Source organism: Perca fluviatilis, chromosome 18 (genome assembly GCF_010015445.1).
Source record: "Perca fluviatilis chromosome 18, GENO_Pfluv_1.0, whole genome shotgun sequence".
NCBI classification, from domain to species: Eukaryota; Metazoa; Chordata; class Actinopteri; order Perciformes; family Percidae; genus Perca; species Perca fluviatilis.
This window is the reverse complement of record NC_053129.1, coordinates 19687159-19709116: the sequence shown is the minus strand read 5'-3', so window position 1 is coordinate 19709116 and position 21958 is coordinate 19687159. Positions and strand designations below refer to the sequence as shown.

At 39.6% G+C, this 21958-nt stretch overlaps 3 protein-coding genes across 3 annotated transcripts; 2 read left to right on the top strand and 1 right to left on the bottom strand.

Annotated features, from left to right (window-relative positions):
- Positions 1 to 5725: 5725 nt before the first annotated feature.
- On the bottom strand, positions 5726 to 9395 carry LOC120546417. The gene is made up of 5 exons (XM_039781342.1): positions 9370 to 9395; positions 8832 to 9094; positions 6691 to 8514; positions 6496 to 6597; positions 5726 to 5857 (listed from the first exon to the last, which is right to left on the bottom strand). Exons 1-5 carry the CDS (start codon positions 9378 to 9380, stop codon positions 5829 to 5831), a joined length of 2229 nt encoding a protein of 742 aa, XP_039637276.1. The 5' UTR covers positions 9381 to 9395; the 3' UTR covers positions 5726 to 5828.
- A 1616-nt stretch (positions 9396 to 11011) lies between these two features.
- On the top strand, positions 11012 to 15261 carry LOC120547106 (uncharacterized protein C1orf115-like). The gene is made up of 2 exons (XM_039782522.1): positions 11012 to 11556; positions 14138 to 15261. Exons 1-2 carry the CDS (start codon positions 11245 to 11247, stop codon positions 14273 to 14275), a joined length of 450 nt encoding a protein of 149 aa, XP_039638456.1. The 5' UTR covers positions 11012 to 11244; the 3' UTR covers positions 14276 to 15261.
- An 824-nt stretch (positions 15262 to 16085) lies between these two features.
- On the top strand, positions 16086 to 21649 carry tmem18 (transmembrane protein 18). Its single transcript, XM_039782521.1, has 5 exons — positions 16086 to 16488; positions 16644 to 16761; positions 18695 to 18749; positions 20226 to 20319; positions 20411 to 21649. The coding sequence occupies exons 1-5, from the start codon at positions 16396 to 16398 to the stop codon at positions 20507 to 20509; spliced, it is 459 nt and encodes a 152-aa protein (XP_039638455.1). The 5' UTR covers positions 16086 to 16395; the 3' UTR covers positions 20510 to 21649.
- The last annotated feature ends 309 nt before the right edge of the window (positions 21650 to 21958 follow it).

Genomic DNA, 21958 nt, shown 5'->3' with positions numbered 1-21958 from the left:
CTATGACGACCAGCCACGCTGAGGCGGTACTAAAATCTGCAATGGAAAAGGGACGCACAGTGCGCCGAGTCGAGCAGGTACCATGTAATGGAAAAATGCCATAAACAGCGGACGCAAGTAGACCCAAGCGTCACGGGCGATGCATGAAATGCAATACACTGCCCACGCAACAGGGGGTAGCAGAGTGCTCCACGGTGTTCGGTCGGCAGAGCCAGACCCTCCCGGAGAGTGGCTCTTGTCAGGGAGCAGCTGGCTGGCTAACTTCTTTTTATCAGATGCTGGTGTGTTTCCCCACCAGTACAGTATGCTACGATTGGGTAGCACTGACCAATACATTGATAAAAGGTCGCTTAAACATGGTTTAGCAGGTTTTAAAAATATATAGATACATTTGGGTCTCTCTCTCGCCTCTTGAGGAGGGCACACAGCATAGACTACACACACACAACGTTGATACATACCGAAAAATGTGACTCAGTAGTCCTATGTTTGATGAAATTGCACAGCTATGTTGATTCAATATTTTTAATGTACAATACGTGCAGTGTCGCCCCCACCGACAACGCATAGTATTGTGCGCATCAGCGCGTCGTGTATCAACACACATTTGACACATTTGGCTACGCATCGACGCATAATGGCGACCGAAGTGTAGCGATGCGTAGCCTTGCGGACGCGTATGCGTACCGATGCCTTGACTCTGTAACGGCCCTAACTCAGAAAAAATATGAACGGTAGTGAACGGGGAGAAGCAAATTATTTTTTGATCCCGTTTGAATTGAGCCATGGATTACAAATATGATGTTCGTCAATTTAAAAGATCATTTTTCAACCGAAGAAAGTCTCAGTTAGCCATAGGTTTGTCATATGACCACTGTTGAAGATAAAAAAGTTAAAACCATGCTTATGTTTTAGTACAATATACTTTTAGGTAAAAAATGTAACTTAAAAATGTAAACTGTTGTGTGACTGAGTGAAGGAATGTTTCAATACTGATTAAAGTGATGGTTCGGAGTAATTCACCCTAGGGTCCTTTGCACCATGACCTCGAGCCAAACACCCCCCCAGAAGCTTTTTTCACCTGGGTCTAACATTGGGCGAGTTAGCGTAGAGCCGCTGAATAGCTTAGCGCGGGGCTAATGGACCCACGTTTGTATCTCTTAAATGACCCCACTAATAATGCCCGAAATGATACCAAAGGTCTACACTAGTATATATAGGTTATGCACTCATAAAACGATGGATTGGAAAGTTTGTAAGTACACCAGAAGTTTATGAACCTGCTGGCTTCTGCTCTCTGCTGTTGTTGTTGCTGCTGTGAGACGAGTGCTTAGGGACATCTACAAATTACAACACCGAAAAGAGATGCAACAAAAATATTTTTTAATTTAACTTATTTTTTAAAGTAAGTGCTGTAATATAACTAGCAGGAGACAAGTAATAATTGAGGTAAGTTTGGAGACATTACCTTATTTAATCATTAAATTAATACATATTTTAGTTGTATCTCTTTTCAGTGTAGTAATTTATAGACGGCCCTAAGCACTCGTCTAACTGCAGGTAGCAGCAGCAGCAGCAACAGCAACAGAGAGCAGAGAGCAGGCCAGTGTTCATAAACTTCTGGTGTACTTACAAACTTTCCAATCCATCGTTTTATGAGAGCATAACCTATATATACTAGTGTAGACCTTTGGTATCATTTCGGGCATTATTAGTGGGGTCATTTAAGAGATACAAACGTGGGTCCATTAGCCCCGCGCTAAGCTACTCAGCGGCTAACGCTACTCTACGCTAACTCGCCCAGTGTTAGACCCAGGTGAAAAAAGCTTCTGGGGGGGTGCTTGGCTCGAGGTCATGGTGCAAAGGACCCTAGGGTAAATTACTCCGAACCATCACTTTAAGCCTAATCAGCATTTGTCTGGCTCGCACCTTCTCAAGCTTCTAAAGAATTGATTAGGTCATGTCTGTTATTTAGCATGAATGTAGATGCTCTAGAAGACTTATTGTTTAAACAACTTTTGGGGAGCCACTCCCTGCGGGGCCAGACTGGGTTAGAACAAAGGAAATGCAAACTCTGTAAACTTGAATATAATCGGCACTATATATTTAACCATGTTAAACGACCTTTGTCTGTGACCTGGAGTAAACCTGAAATTCAGAGGTGTGTCCTTAACCTGAGAGACAGGAATATAATTCGGAAACGGAGATGATTTCAGGGCAGTTTAACAATAAACAGACTTTCTTCGGTTGAAAAATAATGTTTTAAATTGACGAACATCATATTTGTAATCCATGGCTCAATTCAAACGGGATCAAAAGATAATTATCTCTCCATTGACTCTCATTCATATTTTTTCCGAATTAAGGTCCCATGGACCGGAAGTAGAAGGGCGTTACTTTGGCTTTCTATACGCAATAGAGCTCAACAGTCCCGCCCACAGCGGGTTCCGGAAGTATAAATTCCATGCAATTTCTCCATTGACAAATTGGAGTATAAGCCATAAAATGGTAACTGTCGATGGTAGACTTAAAACCAGCATGACAACGTGACTAAGCGATTCTATATGCTCATATAGACGCCAAAAATCATGGGGCGCCAACCTTGTTTTGAGATAAACGTATTTTATTCGCGATGTCTTGGATAAGTACTTCATTACCTACAATCCTGAACAATCCCACAATCCCACAGAGATGCCTTCGATTGGTGGAACTCATGCTGGTGAGGAGTGGGAGCTGCCTGCACGATCCGTCACGAGGACACTGCACGAATCACGATCTGTTCCACGCTTCTGCTGTTAGCCTCCGCCGGGAAGCTAATGTTAGTTTAGCTAACAGCTAATTTGGCTAACCGCTAGCTGACAGCTTGATTCAGTCTAAAATAACGTTGACTCAACTAAACACTGGGAAAGCAGACGACAGCTGATATAACAGCCGTTATATATTTTAACGGTTATTTTCAGGTTTTATTTTGAAGGTCTTTTAAAGTTATTACATGCTGTCTCAGCTAGCGGTTAGCCAAATTAGCTGTTAGCTAAACTAACGTAGCTTCCTTTATTCAGTGGTGCGCGGTGGGATGAGTAGTTCCTTCGCCCTGAAATGATGATATGTACAGTCTTGTACCTTTGACTTTTTTTTGGATTTTCTGTTCGTTTTTTCACTCAAAATGGTACGTTGTATGCTTATGAGTCACGTACCATCTGGTTAGCCTAAGGCATTGTCTAAAACTCTTTATATACGGATTTTTCCAGACGTCAATGGGAGAAATGAATGGGAAATTTACTTCCGGAACCCAAGGTCTCTCAGAGGAGGGGCGGGACTGTTGAGCTCTACATCCAGCGGATGTCGTACTCAAGGGGCTAAGCTTCGCTTCAGAACTCGAACCTCCTATGGCGCCATTTTGATGCTACAAAACTATCAACTCCCGTTAGCATTCCACTAGCTATGTTTCCATCCACACGTTTTTGTCCGAATTAAGTGATATCGAATGAAAAATGCCTTATGGAAACCGTAAAATCCGACTGAATTTCATGAATATCGACTCAAAGAAAATACGTTCGGTCTCATTGGATTTTCTCTTGATCGATATACGGCTTATGCAATAAACGCTGATGGAAACGTTATTTGCCGAATAAATAATGAATTGCGATGAAGATTTAGGTCATTTTATGGTTGCAACCCGCAATAAAACGAAGAAGAAGAAGTTTCAGTTCATTTCCGCCCAGTATTTCCGTTCTGTTTGCACACATGACAGCTGTCAACAAAAACCGATGTAAGCGGACAAACGAGAAAATTGAATCAATTTTAAGATACTTTTTTAATTTACCATAAAAATATAACAGCTATTTTAGATAGCAAAAATTTAAGAAACGCCATCATTTATCAGGAGCTCGCGAAGGAAATGACCAACAAAGGTTACGACAGGGACATTCAAACGCTTAACGTGAAAAAGCTTAACGTGGTTTAATGTACCTAAACAACGATCAATCATCACCAGATTTATCATTGTCATATCTTGTCATAATCACTTAAGCCGGTCAAAAAAACTAAATCGAAATCCAACGATTATAGAAGTTATCTCACGTTAATGTTTTCTTCATCATTGCGCCCTATGGCGAGGAAAAAGCTTTTTGGTTTAATGTACCTAAACAATGATAAATGATTACCTAATTTCTCTCTCATATTGCTCCTCATAACCACTGAAAACTGTCAAAAACTCGAACCCAAAGTCCAATATTATGGACATATCTGACATAAAGCGTTTCTGCTTCACAGCAGGGCAGCGGAGCGGCTGGGGGTTGACTCTCCACGGTTCTCATTGGCTTTATAAGTCCTAATGTGAAAAAGCTTAACGTGGTTTAATGTACCTAAACGACGATCAATCATCACCAAATATCACCTATATTGCTCATCATAACCACTTAAAACTGTCAAATCTAACCCAATGTCCAAATATTATGGACGTTATCTGACACTATAATGAAGAAAACATTAACGTGAGATAACTTCTATAATCGTTGGATTTCGATTTAGTTTTTTTGACCGGCTTAAGTGTTCATGACAAGATATGACAATGATAAATCTGGTGATGACTGATCATTGTTTAGATACATTAAACCACGTTAAGCTTTTTCACGTTAAGCGTTTTAGAATGCCCTTACGACAAGCCGTGGGACGTCCTGCGGAGTAAATGGAAGGCGCTCAAACAGCGATACACGGCTCAAAAAGAGAGTTGTCTCGCAGCGGTGCCGGAGGGAAAATAAAAGGAAAGTTCCACCTTTTTGATGAGCTGGATCAGATCCTCGGTCAAAGGCCCATCGTAGCTTAGCTTCTAATATTAACTACTTTTGTCTAGCAAAACTTTGTTCGCAAAAGTTCGCTTGAATGTTGTGCGATTCAGTGCAAAAATGAATGGAAACACCATAAACACCATGTCTCAAATCAATATACCAATTTAATCGCAAAACAGCATGTGATGTCATGACAGGTTTTTATTCGCTTTAGAGCTGTTGGATGGAAACACTTTCACGTCACTTTGACAGCGAATAACTTTACATCTGAAGCGTTTAAAGACTATTTGTCCATTGTTTATTTCTAAAGAAACAATGTATAAAAGGCTCCATTACCTTGTACCTCACGTTATGGCAACGTAGCAGACGATTTTGTAAAAATAGGCTAACGATTGTGTCACAGAGGAATTACCGTGTAGTACAGGAGAAGCTCGCAGGCAGTTTCGACTTACATGAGCTGTTTAGGTTTAATTACTATGTTAACTTGCATTTTAGTTAGCAATAATTAGCCTGTGCCCATGTCATCTCCTATACCTACGCTCTCTGTCTCTGCAAGATTGGGAATGATTGAGATTTCTCTTGGCACAGCTACCACAAGACTTCCAACTTTCAGACAGGTTGCTCATGTCACATCTACGTCTTCGAGCTCAGTTGGAGGCTGCGCAGTAACGCTCAGCGCTCACCGGAAAAGTGCTTCTAATATCCTTCACTGGTCTCCGTCCAGAGCAACGGGATCTGTTGGTCCATTCTTATATACTGTCTATGGAATTGTCGGATAGGAACCATCCGTAGCCTGTCGCAAGAGAATTTTTTTGCACCGTACTCGCTCGGACCCCATTCGCATGCGGTCTGCGAATCTCCATAGGAAATGAATTACTTCCGACACAATTTTCTTTTAAGATCTTAAACCATGTTTAAATCTCCAGACATACTTTGAATATTGATACAAAAACATTTATTAATAATAGAAATTACATTTCAACATTTAAAATAGATTTTTTTTAAACCAAGTGTTGTCTTGTAGAGTGTAGTCAGTGGTGCTCAGTGCGGTGGGTTCCTTCCATTTCCACCTGCTAGAAGAAGCAACAAACTATCAAGCAAAGAAAGCCTGCTTTCATCTCACTTATACATTATGCAGGTTAGTGAACAAGTAGAAACCTTTGTCTGATGCAATGAAATCTAGAAACATCTTCCTACGTAACCGTGTATGTCATTTGGTGATAACCCACCAATACCACTTTAAAAATCATAGGTGACTGACACAAAGTCAAGTTGCACTAGACTGCTCATGAAGGCTTCATTTGTCATTTGACCTTTCTGGTGGAAAGTATTGTGATACAAGTCCAGACTGCAGTAGCAGATACTGCAAGTAAATCCAAAAAGGCAGCTAAGAAATGATGTGTCCGGTTGTAAAATCTGTTAATTAGCAATTTAGAGTTATGATCATTTGATCATAACTCTCTTTTCTGATGCGATTTACTATACTTTACACCATGTTCTAGGATTGAAGGGATGACTGACATTTTATAAAATGGCCCGTGTTCAGAATTACAAAGAAAAAAGTATACATTTTATATACACTTTTATTTGATATCGTAAGACACCAAATTACCAGTCCTGTATAAACTACATGTCTGTCGTCTGTCCGTCCGTCAGTATATAAACCAAATTGAAATTCTGACCCTTCGATCTAGATGACAGGCTTTACCTTGACCCCGGTTCCTCCGGTTACCATTCCTCTTCTGGTTTTTCAGCCCATATTCCATTATGCTGAATCCTTCAGCCTGGCCATTGTTTGCCTTCTTCATATCTATGGAGGTAAGTAAAGCACTACACATATTTTTCTCAAGGGGCAAAAGGGCATTGCACATGTCCATCATTGTTGAATTACAAAGCAAGTCACCTGAATATTTGAAAGGATGCCTTCTTGGTCCCATGCTGCTCATCTCTTTACATGCACACTTCATTTCAGTACACTGGATGCCACATTCCACTAAACATCCCTTCGATGGAGACACTTCAGTCATCTTCTCGTCAGCCTTGGGGACACACAGTTGCTTGTTTCTCAGACTGACTTCTTTCCCACATGCTCCATCCCCCACCTCTGTGTCCACTCCGTTTTGGCGAATTAGCTGGCCTGTTGAGATTTTCTCCCCTGCTGCAGATTTCAAGAAAAGGGTTTCTTCCTGCACAGAGGAGCAGGGGCCTTTCTCCTGTTCATTTACAACAAGCAATTCCTGGTTTGGGCTTTGATTAGCCTCTGGTTCAGAAGACCTATTTGTGTCCATGTCCTCTTCAGTGAGGGTAGTTAAATTTAGTTTATTCTGCAGAGTTGGGGAAGCGAAGTGATCATTTTCTGAAGGAGTCTTGCTCTGGCCTCTCTTTGTTCTCCTCATTTCTGAGGCATCAATTTCACTCTCCTCCTTTGGTGGACTTAACTTCTCAGCTGGGGTACTGAAAACGAGCCAGCTGTCAGACACTGGAACGGGGTCAGTTATTTCAGGCTCAAACATGCTGTTCAGCAGCCACTCCTTAGTGGGGATAAAAAGGGGCAGAGACTCCACAGACCAAACAGACTCATTCATTTTTGTCTTCATCTGACAGCCTTTTAAAAACATTTGATAGGGAATGATCTCTGTAGTGTCTTCATGTGGATTTGTCTCGTTGCCCTCTTCTTGCTCATTGTCAGGGAGCTTTTGGGATTTGTTAAATGAATGTAGCAGTTCATCTCTGTAGGGTAAGTGCCTTACAGAGCCAACCAATCCCACAGGCTCATTTTCTCTTCTGGATTCTGCCTTTCGCTCTTCATGACCTTTTCTCAGTTTAAGGATCTTGAAAAGGGTTGCACTGTCCTTATACCTTAAGTTACCCTCAGCATCATCGTGAGCAAAAGCACAGTCAGCCACCACTGGATCATTTCTGGTCTCAGTTTGACTCTGGTAAACTGACTTATCCTCTACTTCAGTTTCATAAGATGGCAGTTGGTGGTCAGTCTCAAGCAACTTGTCTGCCATTTTCAGCATTGTTGCCTGCGGCGTGCCACCTCCCCAACTCCTCAGAATGTCAGGAACAGAGACACGTCTCTCTTTGACAACCTCCTCCTCTTGTTGAGAAGAGCTACACACAGGAACAATGCCATCTGGAGAACTCACTGACCAAAAATGGAAGTCATTGTTTCTGCAAGGGGAAATATTCTTCTGAACAACAAAGTCTTTCCGGCTCTTCTGTGTTTCTAGAGTTGCTCTCACATCTGACTGGACAGTCTTCGTTTCTGTAGGGTGCAGGACTTTAAAGCGGTGTTTGACTGTGCTACTTGTGCTGGACCTTTTAACCATGGTGTCTTTTGCATTACTGCTGGGTAAGGTATAGTTTTCAACCTCGGCAGAACCTCGTTTTTGGGAGCTGGAACTTGAGGATGATGGAGAGTTTGAGGCTGATCCACAGGCAGAATCTGAGCTGACAGGTGGGCTTTCCTCACCGTAACCACCGTCTATCTGTGTGGGTTCTGTTTGGACCTCAGAGTTCACGGTTTCTCGAACACGGCCAGCATGAGGCGGGTGAATTCTGCAGGTCTGGTTTTGGTTCCGGTAGGGTGCGTTGGGAACATGGACTTGGGGGTGGAGCAACCGTCTGTAGTCGACTGGTTGAATGTGAGGGTGGGGCAGGATGTAGGCTGGAGCCTGCATATAGGGAGGAGGAGGGAATGAGGGCATGACCATACCATAGCCTGAGAGGTAGAAAAAAGTATTAGTCAAATTAACTGAGATGATGGTCCAATAGGCACTACCTTACAATATAAAAACCTGAGTTTACATATAAATAAATAATATTTCATACATTACATATTTGTATTAGATGACAATGTTTGTACAGGCATGTTCATGTTATTGTGGCCACCACTTGTATCAAACAAACTGTACCCAGTAGTGAATGTCCTTTTAGCTTTCACCTCAAATACAGCAATAGAAAAAGGGAATCGACCAAATGTCTAAAACCTGAATATCGGCACCAAAATTTACAAAAGAAAAACCCCATAAGCCTCACCCATGCCTGGGAAGCCACCAAAAGGGGAATAGGAGAAGGGCATGGGCCACTGGCACTGGAGGAAATGGGGTGGAGGTAGAGCATGTAAGACAGGCCGGGCAGAGATGTAGTGTTGGGGATGGAATGAAGGTCCTGGGTCTTGGCTGGTGCCGTACAGTCCTGGATCTTGCTGCTCAGCTGTTGGTCCGCCACCAACGTGAGTGAATAGGTTCCCTCCATTTGATCCTGAATTAACTTGTAAAGGTCTTGCTGCCATATTCAACCTACAAAGGCAGAGGAAGAAGAAGACAGGTTTGCATCCACACTAGTAATTTCTGAAAACAGCTGGCCTCTGTAAATTTTAGCAAACATTACTCAATCAGGAGAAAATGGTGCTTTTTGGAACCATTTTCAGTGGTGGATTAAATCACATTTGCCAATAGTGAGTATGTGGATTAAATCCACTGTGCTTATAATAACAGTAAGTATATTATAAAATACACATTACTCAAGGAAAAAACAGAACCACTGCAGTTAAGATAAGACATTAGCAGCTAACCTGTGTTTCATTAAACAGTTTCCAAACACATTTTCACAGCTAAACCACCAGAAGGGACTAAAAACAATAATAGCTGCATTTGATTTAGGTTTCTCACTTCCAAGCTCTTGGTACAGTGCATGTTGTCTCACTAGGAAGCACAATATTAGGTTTACTAGGGCACTTTAATAGAAAAGATCCTCATCACTTCGCTTTACCTGCTATGACAAGTCAAAATTTTCTTCCTACTAAAAGTCTTTGTCTTATAAAGTCACTGCCACAATGTAAAAACCATGCCTCCAAATCTTTGATATGCATTTCCATGTGTTCCATGTTGTGACGGAAATGGAGTCACCTTACCTTTTTGAGAACTTGGATATGAAAAACAGAGAGCAACAGACACACCTGAGTTTAAGTAGCTGCTGATCAGTCAAGTGTGTGTATCATCAACTGATTTGAAGTTTTGAAGCACTCAGCAAGAGGCCGCCTGCAGGACTGAATGTCAGTGTGCCATCAAAACACTAGATGGAGCCAAACTCCAGTCAAACAATAAGTGGCTCAGTTTGCTGTTCTGGAGGCTGCTATAGATTTCAATCTTGTCTGGATTATATCTGCACAGTTTTTAAATGCCACTGTTCCTTACCTATTCAGTAAACCCACTGTTTTGAATCTGTAAAGTTCATTTTGCGAAACTGAACCAAGCCTCTCTCATCTGTTTTAGTTGGTATAATGAATTGGTATCATAAATTGTTACACTGTTTTTCTTTCTGAAGATGTATCTGCCATGAACCTACCTTGAACCAATCCTCCTTTCCTCTGGTAACCCTTTCTTATCAATTTACTCTCATGTCATACTTCAGATCACTCCTAATTCCCCTTGATGAATATTGAGAAGTGTGTATAGTTTTGTTTTTGGCTACCAAGCTGAAGACTCTTTCATGGTCTGTATTATTTTAACACCCAGAAATTAAATGTTTGCTAAAAGCTGCAGGTTACCCTGGCTCTCAATGAATACATGTGCCTCATAGCCAATCGATAAGTCCTGGATCAGTCAGGTGGTATTCTCTGTTTCTGTAAAGTGCAGGCCTACATCCTTTCCTAACCTCATCCATCATTTTGGCAACATGTTCAGCTTTGCAGAAGGCAAGCAGATTTTTCTGAAGCTGCAGCTCTAATGTCAAAATATAAGTTAGGATGCAAGGTTCCTCCTTTTGAAGAGTTTGGTTTGCAGTTTCAAACACGGGGATTGGCCAGCTTCATAAAGAGAGCATAAAGCTTTGACTGTGGAGCAGTTAGACCACCCAGATGTGATTTATTGACTTTGTTACTGTATATTCACTTAGTAAATGAGCTATGATGAAGTAATCCATTCAGGACTAAAGGCCATGTGATTGTAGTATGCTGTTTAGTTTCCCTGGGAAAGACTGTCAGCCAACCTCAGCCTTAACCTCAAAGGCACGATCACATTGTCATCTTTGTTGCTTTGCAGTGCTAAGGCCTCCATCAGTTGTGTTTAAGAAGTGCAGCCACATGTTATTCTTTACCCATCAAGAGGGCTTTGGTTTTGAGCAGGATTAGTAGTTCTTTTTTACCAAACTGTGACAGAACACAGTAAACACATAATCCTGCTGTTTTCCTTAGCTCGTTATTCACTGGATAAAAGTCATTTTGATTTGGATCTGTGTTGAAACATTCAACTTGAAGCCCTATTAAGGTCAGTCTTGTGAGGAGGAAGGATTTGCACCTTTAAGGGCTTTGAGCCAAATCCTTCACACAAGGCAGTCCATTGGAATGCACTTCCACTCATGCACATAACATCTGTTGACAACATACCTGCCCTCCTGAGGAAAGTGGTACTTTTTATTACATCCCTGAAAGCTGCGACAAGTGGACAACATGAAGCCCAAATCTCTTCCATCAAGGTTGTTTGACAGAAATTCAGCATCAGGTGAGACTCTGAATATACGAGCAGCAAAATATCAACGGCATGTGGACTGCGTGGATCACCAAGAGAGTCTGTATCACTCTGGCCACAATGACAGCCAGCCAGTGTGCCACAACAGCAGACAAAATGAGAAGAGCCACAGAGAAGTTCATTTTGCATTTCTGCCAGAGAGGTATGAGCCACTGGTGGATGAGGAGACGCAAGTCAAGGCAAAAGTAGAGAAGAAGAAAAGGAAGAAAGAAAAGTACAAAAAAGTAAAGAAGGTTGGTGTTCCCAGTTTACATTTTCTTGACCTGTTAATATTTAATGAACATGAAACGGTGTGTATTCTTATGGCACTATAAAAGTTTCACTGTGGTGTAAAAAATTTAAAAACATAATTGTTTTCAGTCTCAATCAAATTAATTGAATACATTCATTATTGAAAAAACTGCAAAACTCCTAAAATGAATCTGCATAAATCTGTTGTCACCCATAAAGTATCCTGAAAATATGAATTTGCTCAGTATGTGGGCTGTTTTAGTACTTTGTGTTATATGATGTTCCTGCATAATCATCCCATTTAGTTTGTAATTATTGAGGTAATAACTAGTCATAAAAAATACAGCTTTAGAGCTTACGAACCACTGAAAGGTTGTATGTCTAAAATTAAACAAATGTATTTATCACAGTTAGGATAAAAGCTTGCAGGTATGATCACATAAGAATTACAGCTGTTTTCTCTTTGGCAAACAGCACCAGTTCATCTTGGATCTCTGCTCTTCTGGGCCACAATTGACCAGTCAGACTAAAGACAGAAATAAGTCTCACTAAAGAGCTTTAAAGCTTCATATGTGTCCCCTGTCTGGCCTCTCTGAGCAAAGTGCATAGCTGAGGAGACAGAAGAACATCCTGACAAACAATGTAGAGGTCAGGATAAATGCAGCACAGTCTGTAGAGATAACATGAGGTGAGTTCCTTTAACAGCATCAGTGGTCTATTTCCTGGGCAGTAAAAGCAATAATAACCCATACGTCTGTGTGATTGATAAGGAAATGACTTGCAAACTATGACCTTAAACAACATTATTACAGATAACACTACTAACTAACACTGAAGTTTGTCAGTGAAAAGGCACACTTGTTTGTATTGAATATTAACATACTCATATTAGTGGGTCATGTTGGCTGCTATTATTATGATCTATACACAGGTTTTGTTATCCTAGTGTAGTTGACTCAACTTAAGCATACCTATATGGATGTAGAGTTGAATAATCAGTTCAACTGTGGATAGAGTCACGGTGGAGGGTGGGGGTGTGGCCTTGACCAACTGCCACTTTGCTTGTTTGCAAGCCATGATGTCTCTTTTTCATGAGTGGGCCAAATTTTCTGAAAAAGGTACAGAGAAAGGGGAGGTAACCTTGCTCCTTATGACCTCATAAGGAGCAAGATTCTAGATCGGCCCATCTGAGCTTTCATTTTCTCAAAGGCAGAGCAGGATACCCAGGGCTCGGTTTACACATATCGCCATTTCTAGCCACTGGGGGACCATAGGCAGGCTGGGGGAACGCATATTAATGTTAAAAAACCTCATAAAGTGAAATTTTCATGCCATGGGACCTTTTAAAAGTACTGTTCAACGTTTTGTTCATGTTCAGTGAATATGAACTAATACAGTGTTTGTTTTGTATGAATATACTGTACTTGAATTGATACAACTTTTGTCTTTTCTTGTAGTTTCAATTTGGGTAAGTTGAAATGTAAACTCAACAGGACATCAATCATCAGTATCATTCAAATTATTCTAATACAATGTTGATTATAGAAAAATTGTGGAACCAGTGTGCAAATAAATCTACACACATTAGCTGACTAAAGTAATGGAATGATTGCAGTTCAAGTATTAGCTGAACTGAAGTCAATATGTCAAGATAGTAATTGCCTTTACCCTACAAATCCTCCTTAATTATATGCACAACATCAAATCTTCTTTTCAGTAACAAAAAATGCAGCACAGTACCAGCAGTCTTTTTACAGTTTGAATTGCTTTATGTTGTGATTTATAAGGAAATTGCTCATGACCAAAATACATTTATCAGTGAGCTGGTATTCTTGTTTATACTCTTATCAGTGAACTACATACATCTGTGAAAACATGCTGAAGAATGTCAGATAAACTAATCAGAAATGTGTGATAGGCTACTGAAGTGTGAAAGTTCATTCTTCACCTTGGAAAGGGTAGTCAGTCAAATACATCTTCAATCAAGGTTCAATAACGCGTTTTTTAGAGTTGTCAAACATCCTATTTATAATCTGTACCTTATTTTTGTGTCATTATTTTGGTAGTTTAATAATGAGTTCAACTAGTGAGTAGAGTCATGTTTTACTACATTGAGTTTACAGTAGGATTGTTTTTGCTCTATTATTAAAAAACATCTGACTTCCTGTATCCGCTTCAGACGGTCAGCCCTTTCCTGTTTAAAGAGTACAGGAGACAATAGTGTTCACGGGGATTTTTGTTTACATTTTAGGGATGAATGCAGACTGCACCACTCCTCCTGTGGTGTTATTGTTCTAAAACACCACATGTGCCTGTTGCTTCTGTCTGATTTAATGTCAATTCTTAATTGCCATATCTTTAACCTAATTCTGTTAAAACAACTTATTAAGCTTTGTAGCACAGTCTCTCATCTAAATAATGTGGGAATAAAAATAATTATATCATAGTTGTGTGGTTTACTGTAATTCACATTTGAATCCTCCTCTGAATGATCATGAGTAGATTAGTTACAATAGTCTATAGATAATTGTATTATTGTTTGTCTACAGAGTTGATTATTATGGCCGTATGTTTGTCTTTCAGAATGTTGGCAAGGCACTGCGCTCTACCTGGAAATGTCTAATGCTTGGGCTGTACAATTTTGCCCTCGGCTACTCTACTCCGATCACAATGGCTGCTACTTTTGTCCCCGACTTTCACCCAGGAAGAAATACGACCTGAGCCGAGCCGCATGCACCTCCTCCGGTTTCTTTGCAAACTGTACTGTATATACCAGTTCATATGTTTATAATGTTTGTGTATTTAAAATTTCATTTTTATGTTGGTTTCTATAAATTGTAATCAAAATATTCTTATGCTTCTATAAAATAGGCCTTTTTCACAGCAGACATTTTGACTTGTCAAAGTAGAAAAAACAGGTATTACTATGATGTTCTAATCTAGTCATCATTTATTTCATTATTTACTAATGGTGAGATGTTGTTGATTTTATTAACCTAATGTTCTACTGTTGGTCATAATATACCATATGGCACACTTTTTAACTAGATTTGCAGAAATATACACAGTTAAGATCGTAAAATTATATACACATACACCACATATTGCTCGTGCAACATGTGCCTTTTTTTCACTTGGAGAATGTGTTTTTATCAAGAATCTAGCTGGTGTTTGCATGTGTGCAAAGGGATAATGTGGGAATGTGCACCTGCAGCAGGAATGATTTACTGTAGCTGCAGATAATATAGGGCATAGACATAAGGCATATAGACATCATGATTTGAAAAGATGAGTAAATCAAGGCTGAAAGGATGTAGGCACAATGAGTAAGAAACCAGGCCACCCCTCCCCCCTCTCAGAGTGGAGCAACTGGACCACTAATCTTAAGAGTATTTCAATTCTCAAACTGTCTAAGCAATAAACGGACAACTGACTACTGATGACTGGAGGTGATGGGGATTAGATTCAGATTAGATCAGATTGGAATATAATGGTGTGACTTTTAAAGCTAGTCCCAAACACTTTATCATTTCTAAACGTGTGAGTTTGTTCAGTTTTAAAGGTTATTCAAGTCATGATATTTGTAAGTTGGTGCATGATCAAATGTTGATAAACTGTTTGACAAAATGCAATCATTTATTAATGGTGGACAAAGGAGTGTGCTAAAGCAATAAAGTCTCAAAATAAAGCCTTTAAAGTGCTAAAAAGACAGAAATACCAGATTATTGTTGAATATCAAAGGATGCAAGCTCATGTAAGGGAAATAGAATGTTTTGAAGAAATTTTGTAATTCAGAGGCAAGAGAGATATTGATAAGATATGAGGGATGATTAGAATAATGGATGGGATTAGAAGGAAATGTATCCATTTACTGCTGTAACAGATGAAAAAAACTGATATGCTGCCACAAAAATTCAGATTATATTTGAGACTAGGGGAGAAGAGGGAGAGACGCTTGCTAGAGAATGATATTACAAAAGGAAGATATCAATAATTTAGTATGTATTAAGTATTAAGTAGTAAGGCATTACTGAATTGTGCTATTAGGAAACCAACAGAGGATGTCTCCACAAGGCAACGACTGTTTTGTTATGTGATGAAAAATCATCTTTGTGAGACATCTAAGGTGTCTTACTTGAACAGTAATAAAGTATGGGAAAAGGGAAAGTTGGTGCAAAACTGGAAAGAGACTGTCGTAGGCACCAACCTACCAAGTACCAACCCACAAACCAGGGAAAGAATACACTCATCCAGGGAATTATCAACCTATTGCTTAACATGTAATGTCTGTAAACGAATGGAGAAAATAACACATTTTATGTGATTTATGTGACATTTTGGAAATTCAGGAAAATTATAGTTGTGTGTTCTTGTTTTTTTAAATATACTGTATGTTTTGTATTTTTTGTATTATTGCTAGTTGCCTTAAATTAGAGTCAGTTTTAAATTCTTAATCTTAAATTTTGTCATATAGCCTATGCTATTCAGGAAGAAACTGTTCCGGGGCTCAAGTACAGTTCCTCAAATGGCCACTTGAAGTGGGTCAGTCCCATAGACAGTATATACACCATGATTTACCCACATGTTAAAAAATCCCAATTTCACAGCAGCATGTTTACATCCTGGTACAAAAAAAAAGGTTTTTGTACTTATAGCTAATTTCCCCCTTCTTGCCATCTGTATGGGGGTGCATTTTTTTAATAACTTACCATGGACTCGCCGTTTAAATAAGCAATTAACTACGTATTCACCTCGGTGACGTAATTCTTTGGCGACAGAAGTGCTCCTTCCGTAGTCTTTTTACTTGTTTACATGCCTATGCTGAGCAGAGTTTTGTGAAGATGACGGACCAGAAAGCAGAAAATAGCAGCTCTATCCCCATCGATGGGTTCAGCAATTTAAGAATTACATCGATATGGACATTTCTCTTGTCTGTAAGTTACATTTCGTGACTCTCTAGCTGCTGGCTAGCTAGCTAGCTACGGGTTAGCTATTGCGACCATCGCTACCCACTTAGAGCATTTATATTTTGGTTAAAGGGACTAATTTGATGCTTCTTTTTTGTTTACTGTTTGTTTACTGTTCGTAGGTGCAGTGGTCGGAGCCTTGGCTAATCGGGCTGTTAGTGTTTCATGTTGTGTGTTTGTTTCTAACCGTGGTGACGTGCAGGTATTACAGAGCTCAGATATGTCACTTCCTTCTCATGGGTAAGTAAATAAGAAAGATACCTACCTTACCCTAATGTAAACTGTTGATTGGTAGCGAGTATAATTAAAAACTAACATACATGTACATCAGTTGTGTAGCTAGTCTTATGTATTGTAGTGGGTATACTGTACTGTATATATATTGCCCTATGCCATATGGGCCAGAATCTGCCTTTGGGGAAGGTGTTTGGCTGATTGCATGTAGGTGCTTTTCTCAGACATTTGTCACAAGAGTAACCATTATTGCTGCTGGTTTACAGCATACAATTCACTCATTCTTGAAACTTTGGCAAAAACATGTCCCACTAAGAAAAGTGCTAATTCTGTTGGAAATTAATATCATTTTCATGAATAAAAAGAGTCAAGGTTATAATCAGGGGGTCATTTGCACATATGTAAGGTTCTTTTATAGGTTTATTTTTTTTTTGACGGTGGTGACAGTCTGATGGTGGTGACAAAATCCTCCAAATGGTCCTCAACGGAGGCTAGAATATAATTGTTGATCACAGTAAATACCGATATAACCTGTAATGATTCATTAACCTCTTTTATATTTTTATTTATGTAATCCACCCCTATATTCCTTCCATACAGGCCTACACTGCATTCTACTATTAAGCAATATAGTGAGAGTGAGGATGTTCGTGGATATCCTCACGGCTGTGTTTCAGAACCACAGCTGGGCGCCCGTATTTATTGTGATCAACAATTATATTCTAGCCTCCGTTGAGGACCATTTGGAGGTTTTTGTCACCACCGTCAGACTGTCTGTCACAACCGTCAGACAGAAAACCTGACGGTGGTGACAAAAACCTACTCTTTCACATGATATGCATGCTCAGGATTGTTATTGTTTGGACCCAATAGTTAAATAAAGTTGTTAAGGAAGAAGTCATTGACTTGAGTGGTATAAATTTTGGAATTGTATGTTATAATGAGGTCACTGTCACCACCGTCCGATTAGTGTCACCACCGTCCGTTCTAAAGTCACCACCGTCGGAGGGAGTTTTAGTTGAATATGCTTACAATATGTTTCTAAAGTTCTGTTGAGTTATTCAAGTAATAGTCTCTTTTAATACAAAAATATGTTTGTTAAATAAACGTTGTATGATGTTAGATCTTTTAAAGGAGTACACGTGAAACAGTAGTAAAAAATGAACAAAAGTGAATATTCAACATTTAACAGCATATATGTGTGCTAAGAATGCCAGATAATGATTTAAAAACTCAAAATAAAGACCAAATAATTTGCTTTATATTGTGAATGATGGTGTTGACAAAAACCAAGTAATAACTGGAAAAACACAGAAAATGTTATGAAAAAAATACTAAATGAGGAAGTTGCACCGGTACATTGCTGAACGGCCACAACCTTGGTTTAAAATGATATACCTTCAGATTTTGTAATTTAACTAACTTTTAATTGTTTTATCCAAATTCCCAAGAATCAGTGAATTAGCGTATATACATAAGCAAAAATACTATCAAAATAAAAAGCTGTGTGCAGGTGATTAAAAGGCAGTACTGGAAAAAAGCATCCATCTGTTTAATCTGTGTTGCTTCGATCTGGATTTGAAAACTGCTCTGTTGGTTTTGCACATACATTTAATTTATGCACACTAACATACTGTATAATGCTTTCTAACTTATATATTTATAAAATGTTATTGTTATGTATTTTTCTTATTTGTATCATGTTACTACCATGGGTGTATTATAAGACGGTTACGCTGGTCAAGTACTACTGTGTGTGTGTATATCTCAAAACCGGTTAACAGTATCAGTAAGTCCTGTAGACCACAAGATTTTCAATGATAAATAACCTAATGCTGACCCGATCAAAGTAAAGAAAATGGGGAAAGTTGAGTTTTGGGGCTAACAAACTGTCTGTGCTTTTTAGTGTTCTCTTACTGACATTACCTCTCTCTCACAGTTGGCTTGGTGTATAGTGCTGAATATCTAAATGAGCTGGCAGCAATGAACTGGAGGTAAGATCATTGTTCAACAGTATTTTATTTATAATGTGTGTATGTAAAGGCTCTGGGGTCTCATTTATAAAACTGTGCGTAGGATCCTTACTATAAGTGTACATGCGCCCAAAAGCCCAAAATGACGTACTCTGAAAAAAAGTCTGATTTATAAAACTGTGTGTACGCACACCTGTAAGCAATGTTCCCTTTATAAATCACAGATTGACTACTAAGTGTGCGTGCGTGGATCAGCCTCTTATCCCGCCCTGTACACACCCATTTTTAACCATAAATTGTCAATGCAAAGCACCTCGTGAATGCTGATCAGTATGTTAATGACCCTGGCAGTTGTTCTTTTGTTACACTGAATCATGACGACTGGTGGAGAAAAAGCAAAAAACCTCTCAGACGTTCGGGAATTGCTGCCAATTGAATTATAATTTCGGCCTGTTGTCGCACAGTGTAGGTAAACCGGATCTATGGACTACCTATATTAATAATACCGTACAAAACGGCAGGCGTTACGGCACTCGGGGACAGCTTCGGTATACCAGACGTATATAATAAGATTTAACAGAACTATATCCAAACAAGCCTTAGTGATAAAGTTGAAGATTATATATAATATTTATTTAAAAAAAACACAGCTGTCTGACATTTCCCTCTGGAAACAGCCGGTTTCACCCAGAGTGGCGAGGACCTGTACTTGGAACGGAATGGCACGGTTCCGGTGCGTTTCCCTCTCTACTGGACCCAATTCAGTACACAGATCCAAGAGAGCAGCTATATTACTATTACAGCTATATTAGGGAATCTAAATCGGCATATTAGCCAGACATTAAGTGTAACGATTGCGCGAGAGCTTAACGTCTGTATTTCCAGACTTTGACATTTGATGATATATGCACAGTTTTAAAGACAGATATTTAGTTATTTACACTGTGTTCTGCCGTTATCTAATGCTAGGGTATTGATGCTATCCTGTATTCCATGCAGTCGGGCTGTTTCCTCCTCCTGCGCTCCGTAGCGGACAATGTGACGGCGAGACAGCGCCGATTAAGTATTAAGAACGAGTTTTAATTTTAGATTTGAGTTGGAGGTGTTTATGGAACCATTATCACTCAGTACAAGCGCAAATAACACTGCTGGATTTCATCTTCATGGTAAAGTGGATGATATATGAGTAAAAGAATATGCGTGAGGCATCAATACTAGAAAATATTACGAGTAATCTTATTCCCATTTACTCTCTGCAGTCTGACTTCAGTTCACCACCTCACCATCTGCGTCACCAATTCCTATTTTGTCTCCAAAATGTGCGTACGCATGGTTCAGAATTTGCGGGAGGACCGAACATTCTCCCGTAAAGTTTGTTTTTTATAAATCACAACCTTTGCGTAGGAAGTGGCATACGCACATTTTTACGCCACGTTTATAAATGAGACCCCTGTTTAAAAACGGGACACATGCAGGCTTTTTTTTTTTTTTTTGCAGGTCCTTTTCTAATTTCCAGTACTTTGATTCCACGGGCATGTTTATATCTTTGGTCTACTCTATTCCTCTTCTGCTGAATACAATCATCATTGTGGTAAGCGTTATTGTTTATCCTCATATTGCCACAGCAAATAAATGATGAAACCACTACTCAACACCTGTTTGTATGTGTTGTACATTGGCAGATGGTGTGGGTTCACAGGACCTTTTCCACTATGACCGAGCTGAAGACACTCCAGCTCAAGCGAAAGGCCCGCCGAGAGAAGAGAGAAAAGAATGACTGATCCCTCTTATTATGTCCAAAAATGGGCTTCATTGGGAGGAATAACAATCTGTGTCTCTGAAATGCTAATCCTGACTTTTGGCAGATTCCTTCTTGTGACCGTACAAAAGATTGTTCGTTGATGTCGGTCAGGCCTGGGTGTCTGTTTTTTGGTAGCGGCTTTTGAAAGATGCCGCTGAATGTACTGTACACTATGACATAAATGAGGACCAAAGGACATTTACTGTTTTGTATTTAATGTTGTTTTAAAGTGTGTTAAACTGCACAATGAAAAAAAGCAGTGCTTTACATTTAAGACCACAGAAGGGCGCTATATGGATCATGGAGAAGGAAAGAAATAACTTTGTCAAGAACCTTTGTACTATATGGCGTCATGATGTTGTCATCGGCATAAATCCATGACTGATCATTATCAATCCATTGATTTTAGGAGTAGGAGAGTAAATATTGACAACAATTCTGAGTCCTGCCTTTGCATTTTTAAAGTTTGCTCACAGGAAACCATGAACCATTTACTTCATTCAACAAACCCTCAACAGGCTATTGCGGGCTAAACCCACATCAAGTGAATTCATGTTATGCTCGTTTAACTGGCTTTGTATCCTAGAATCAGTTGAACTTGTCTGGCAGCTTTCACACAGTGTGGGGAGGGGGGGGGATTGGAGGAGGAAGTAAGGTCCTATGACCCGGCACAGTCCTCCACGTGAGAGGGGTGGCTGTTCATAATACTGGGCTAAGGCCTTTTCCACAGCATACATTTTGACTCATCCTACTAGGAAAAGCACAGGTGTCACTCAAAACATTAACAATAGCTCTGTTTTATTCATGTGTCAGTGTGCCAGCATGCACAAGACCCCGAGACTGAAGCAGCTAAATGGAATTTAACCATCATTCATTTTATTATTTACACATGTGCTTTTCCTGTTGTGACTTGTCAAAATGTCCAATGAAAAAGGCTTTTATATCTTTAGGACTTTGCAGGACCCCACACAGTCACAGTCCAACACCGGTCCTCATCCTGTTGGGAGTTTACACCCAGACTTGATTCCCCAAAAGTTAAATGCTCCACCGTGCATTGTAGTTTTTCTTCTCTGTCGCATACGCAGCTTTGAGCCAGCTGTCCGCCACATATTCCTCTTGACCCAAAACCGCACATTTCCCTGCAGGTGTCGTTACAGTAGCAGCACCCATTGTCACTGATGGGACAGAAGAAAGGCTAGTGTGCAGGCTTAATGTTGTATAAATCAGCTGGCCTCTTAGCATGTAATGTTATGTATATGAATTTATTATTATTAGAAATCATTGATTCATTAAATTTGCATGCATTATCTGTAGATTAAAGCTGCCAAATGTTTTGGATACTAGTCCAAATTATGCAGGGCCAAAAAGCATTCCAAAAATATTTTATTTTGAGAATGTTTTAAATGAACAGTAAGTAAAATACATGATA

Excerpts from the sequence above, each read along its gene's own strand:
- LOC120546417 (XM_039781342.1), bottom strand. Across the intron at positions 8,515-8,831 it reads TGGTGGCTTCCCAGGCATGG|GCTATGGTATGGTCATGCCC; the intron begins GTGAGGCTTATG and ends TCTACCTCTCAG. Across the intron at positions 6,598-6,690 it reads GCATCCTTTCAAATATTCAG|ATATGAAGAAGGCAAACAAT; the intron begins GTGACTTGCTTT and ends TTACCTCCATAG.
- LOC120547106 (XM_039782522.1), top strand. The coding sequence starts at position 11,245 with ATGAAGCCCAAATCTCTTCCATCAAGGTTGTTTGACAGAAATTCAGCA. Across the intron at positions 11,557-14,137 it reads AGTACAAAAAAGTAAAGAAG|AATGTTGGCAAGGCACTGCG; the intron begins GTTGGTGTTCCC and ends TTTGTCTTTCAG.
- tmem18 (XM_039782521.1), top strand. The coding sequence starts at position 16,396 with ATGACGGACCAGAAAGCAGAAAATAGCAGCTCTATCCCCATCGATGGG. Across the intron at positions 16,762-18,694 it reads ATGTCACTTCCTTCTCATGG|TTGGCTTGGTGTATAGTGCT; the intron begins GTAAGTAAATAA and ends TCTCTCTCACAG. Across the intron at positions 18,750-20,225 it reads CTGGCAGCAATGAACTGGAG|GTCCTTTTCTAATTTCCAGT; the intron begins GTAAGATCATTG and ends TTTTTTTTGCAG.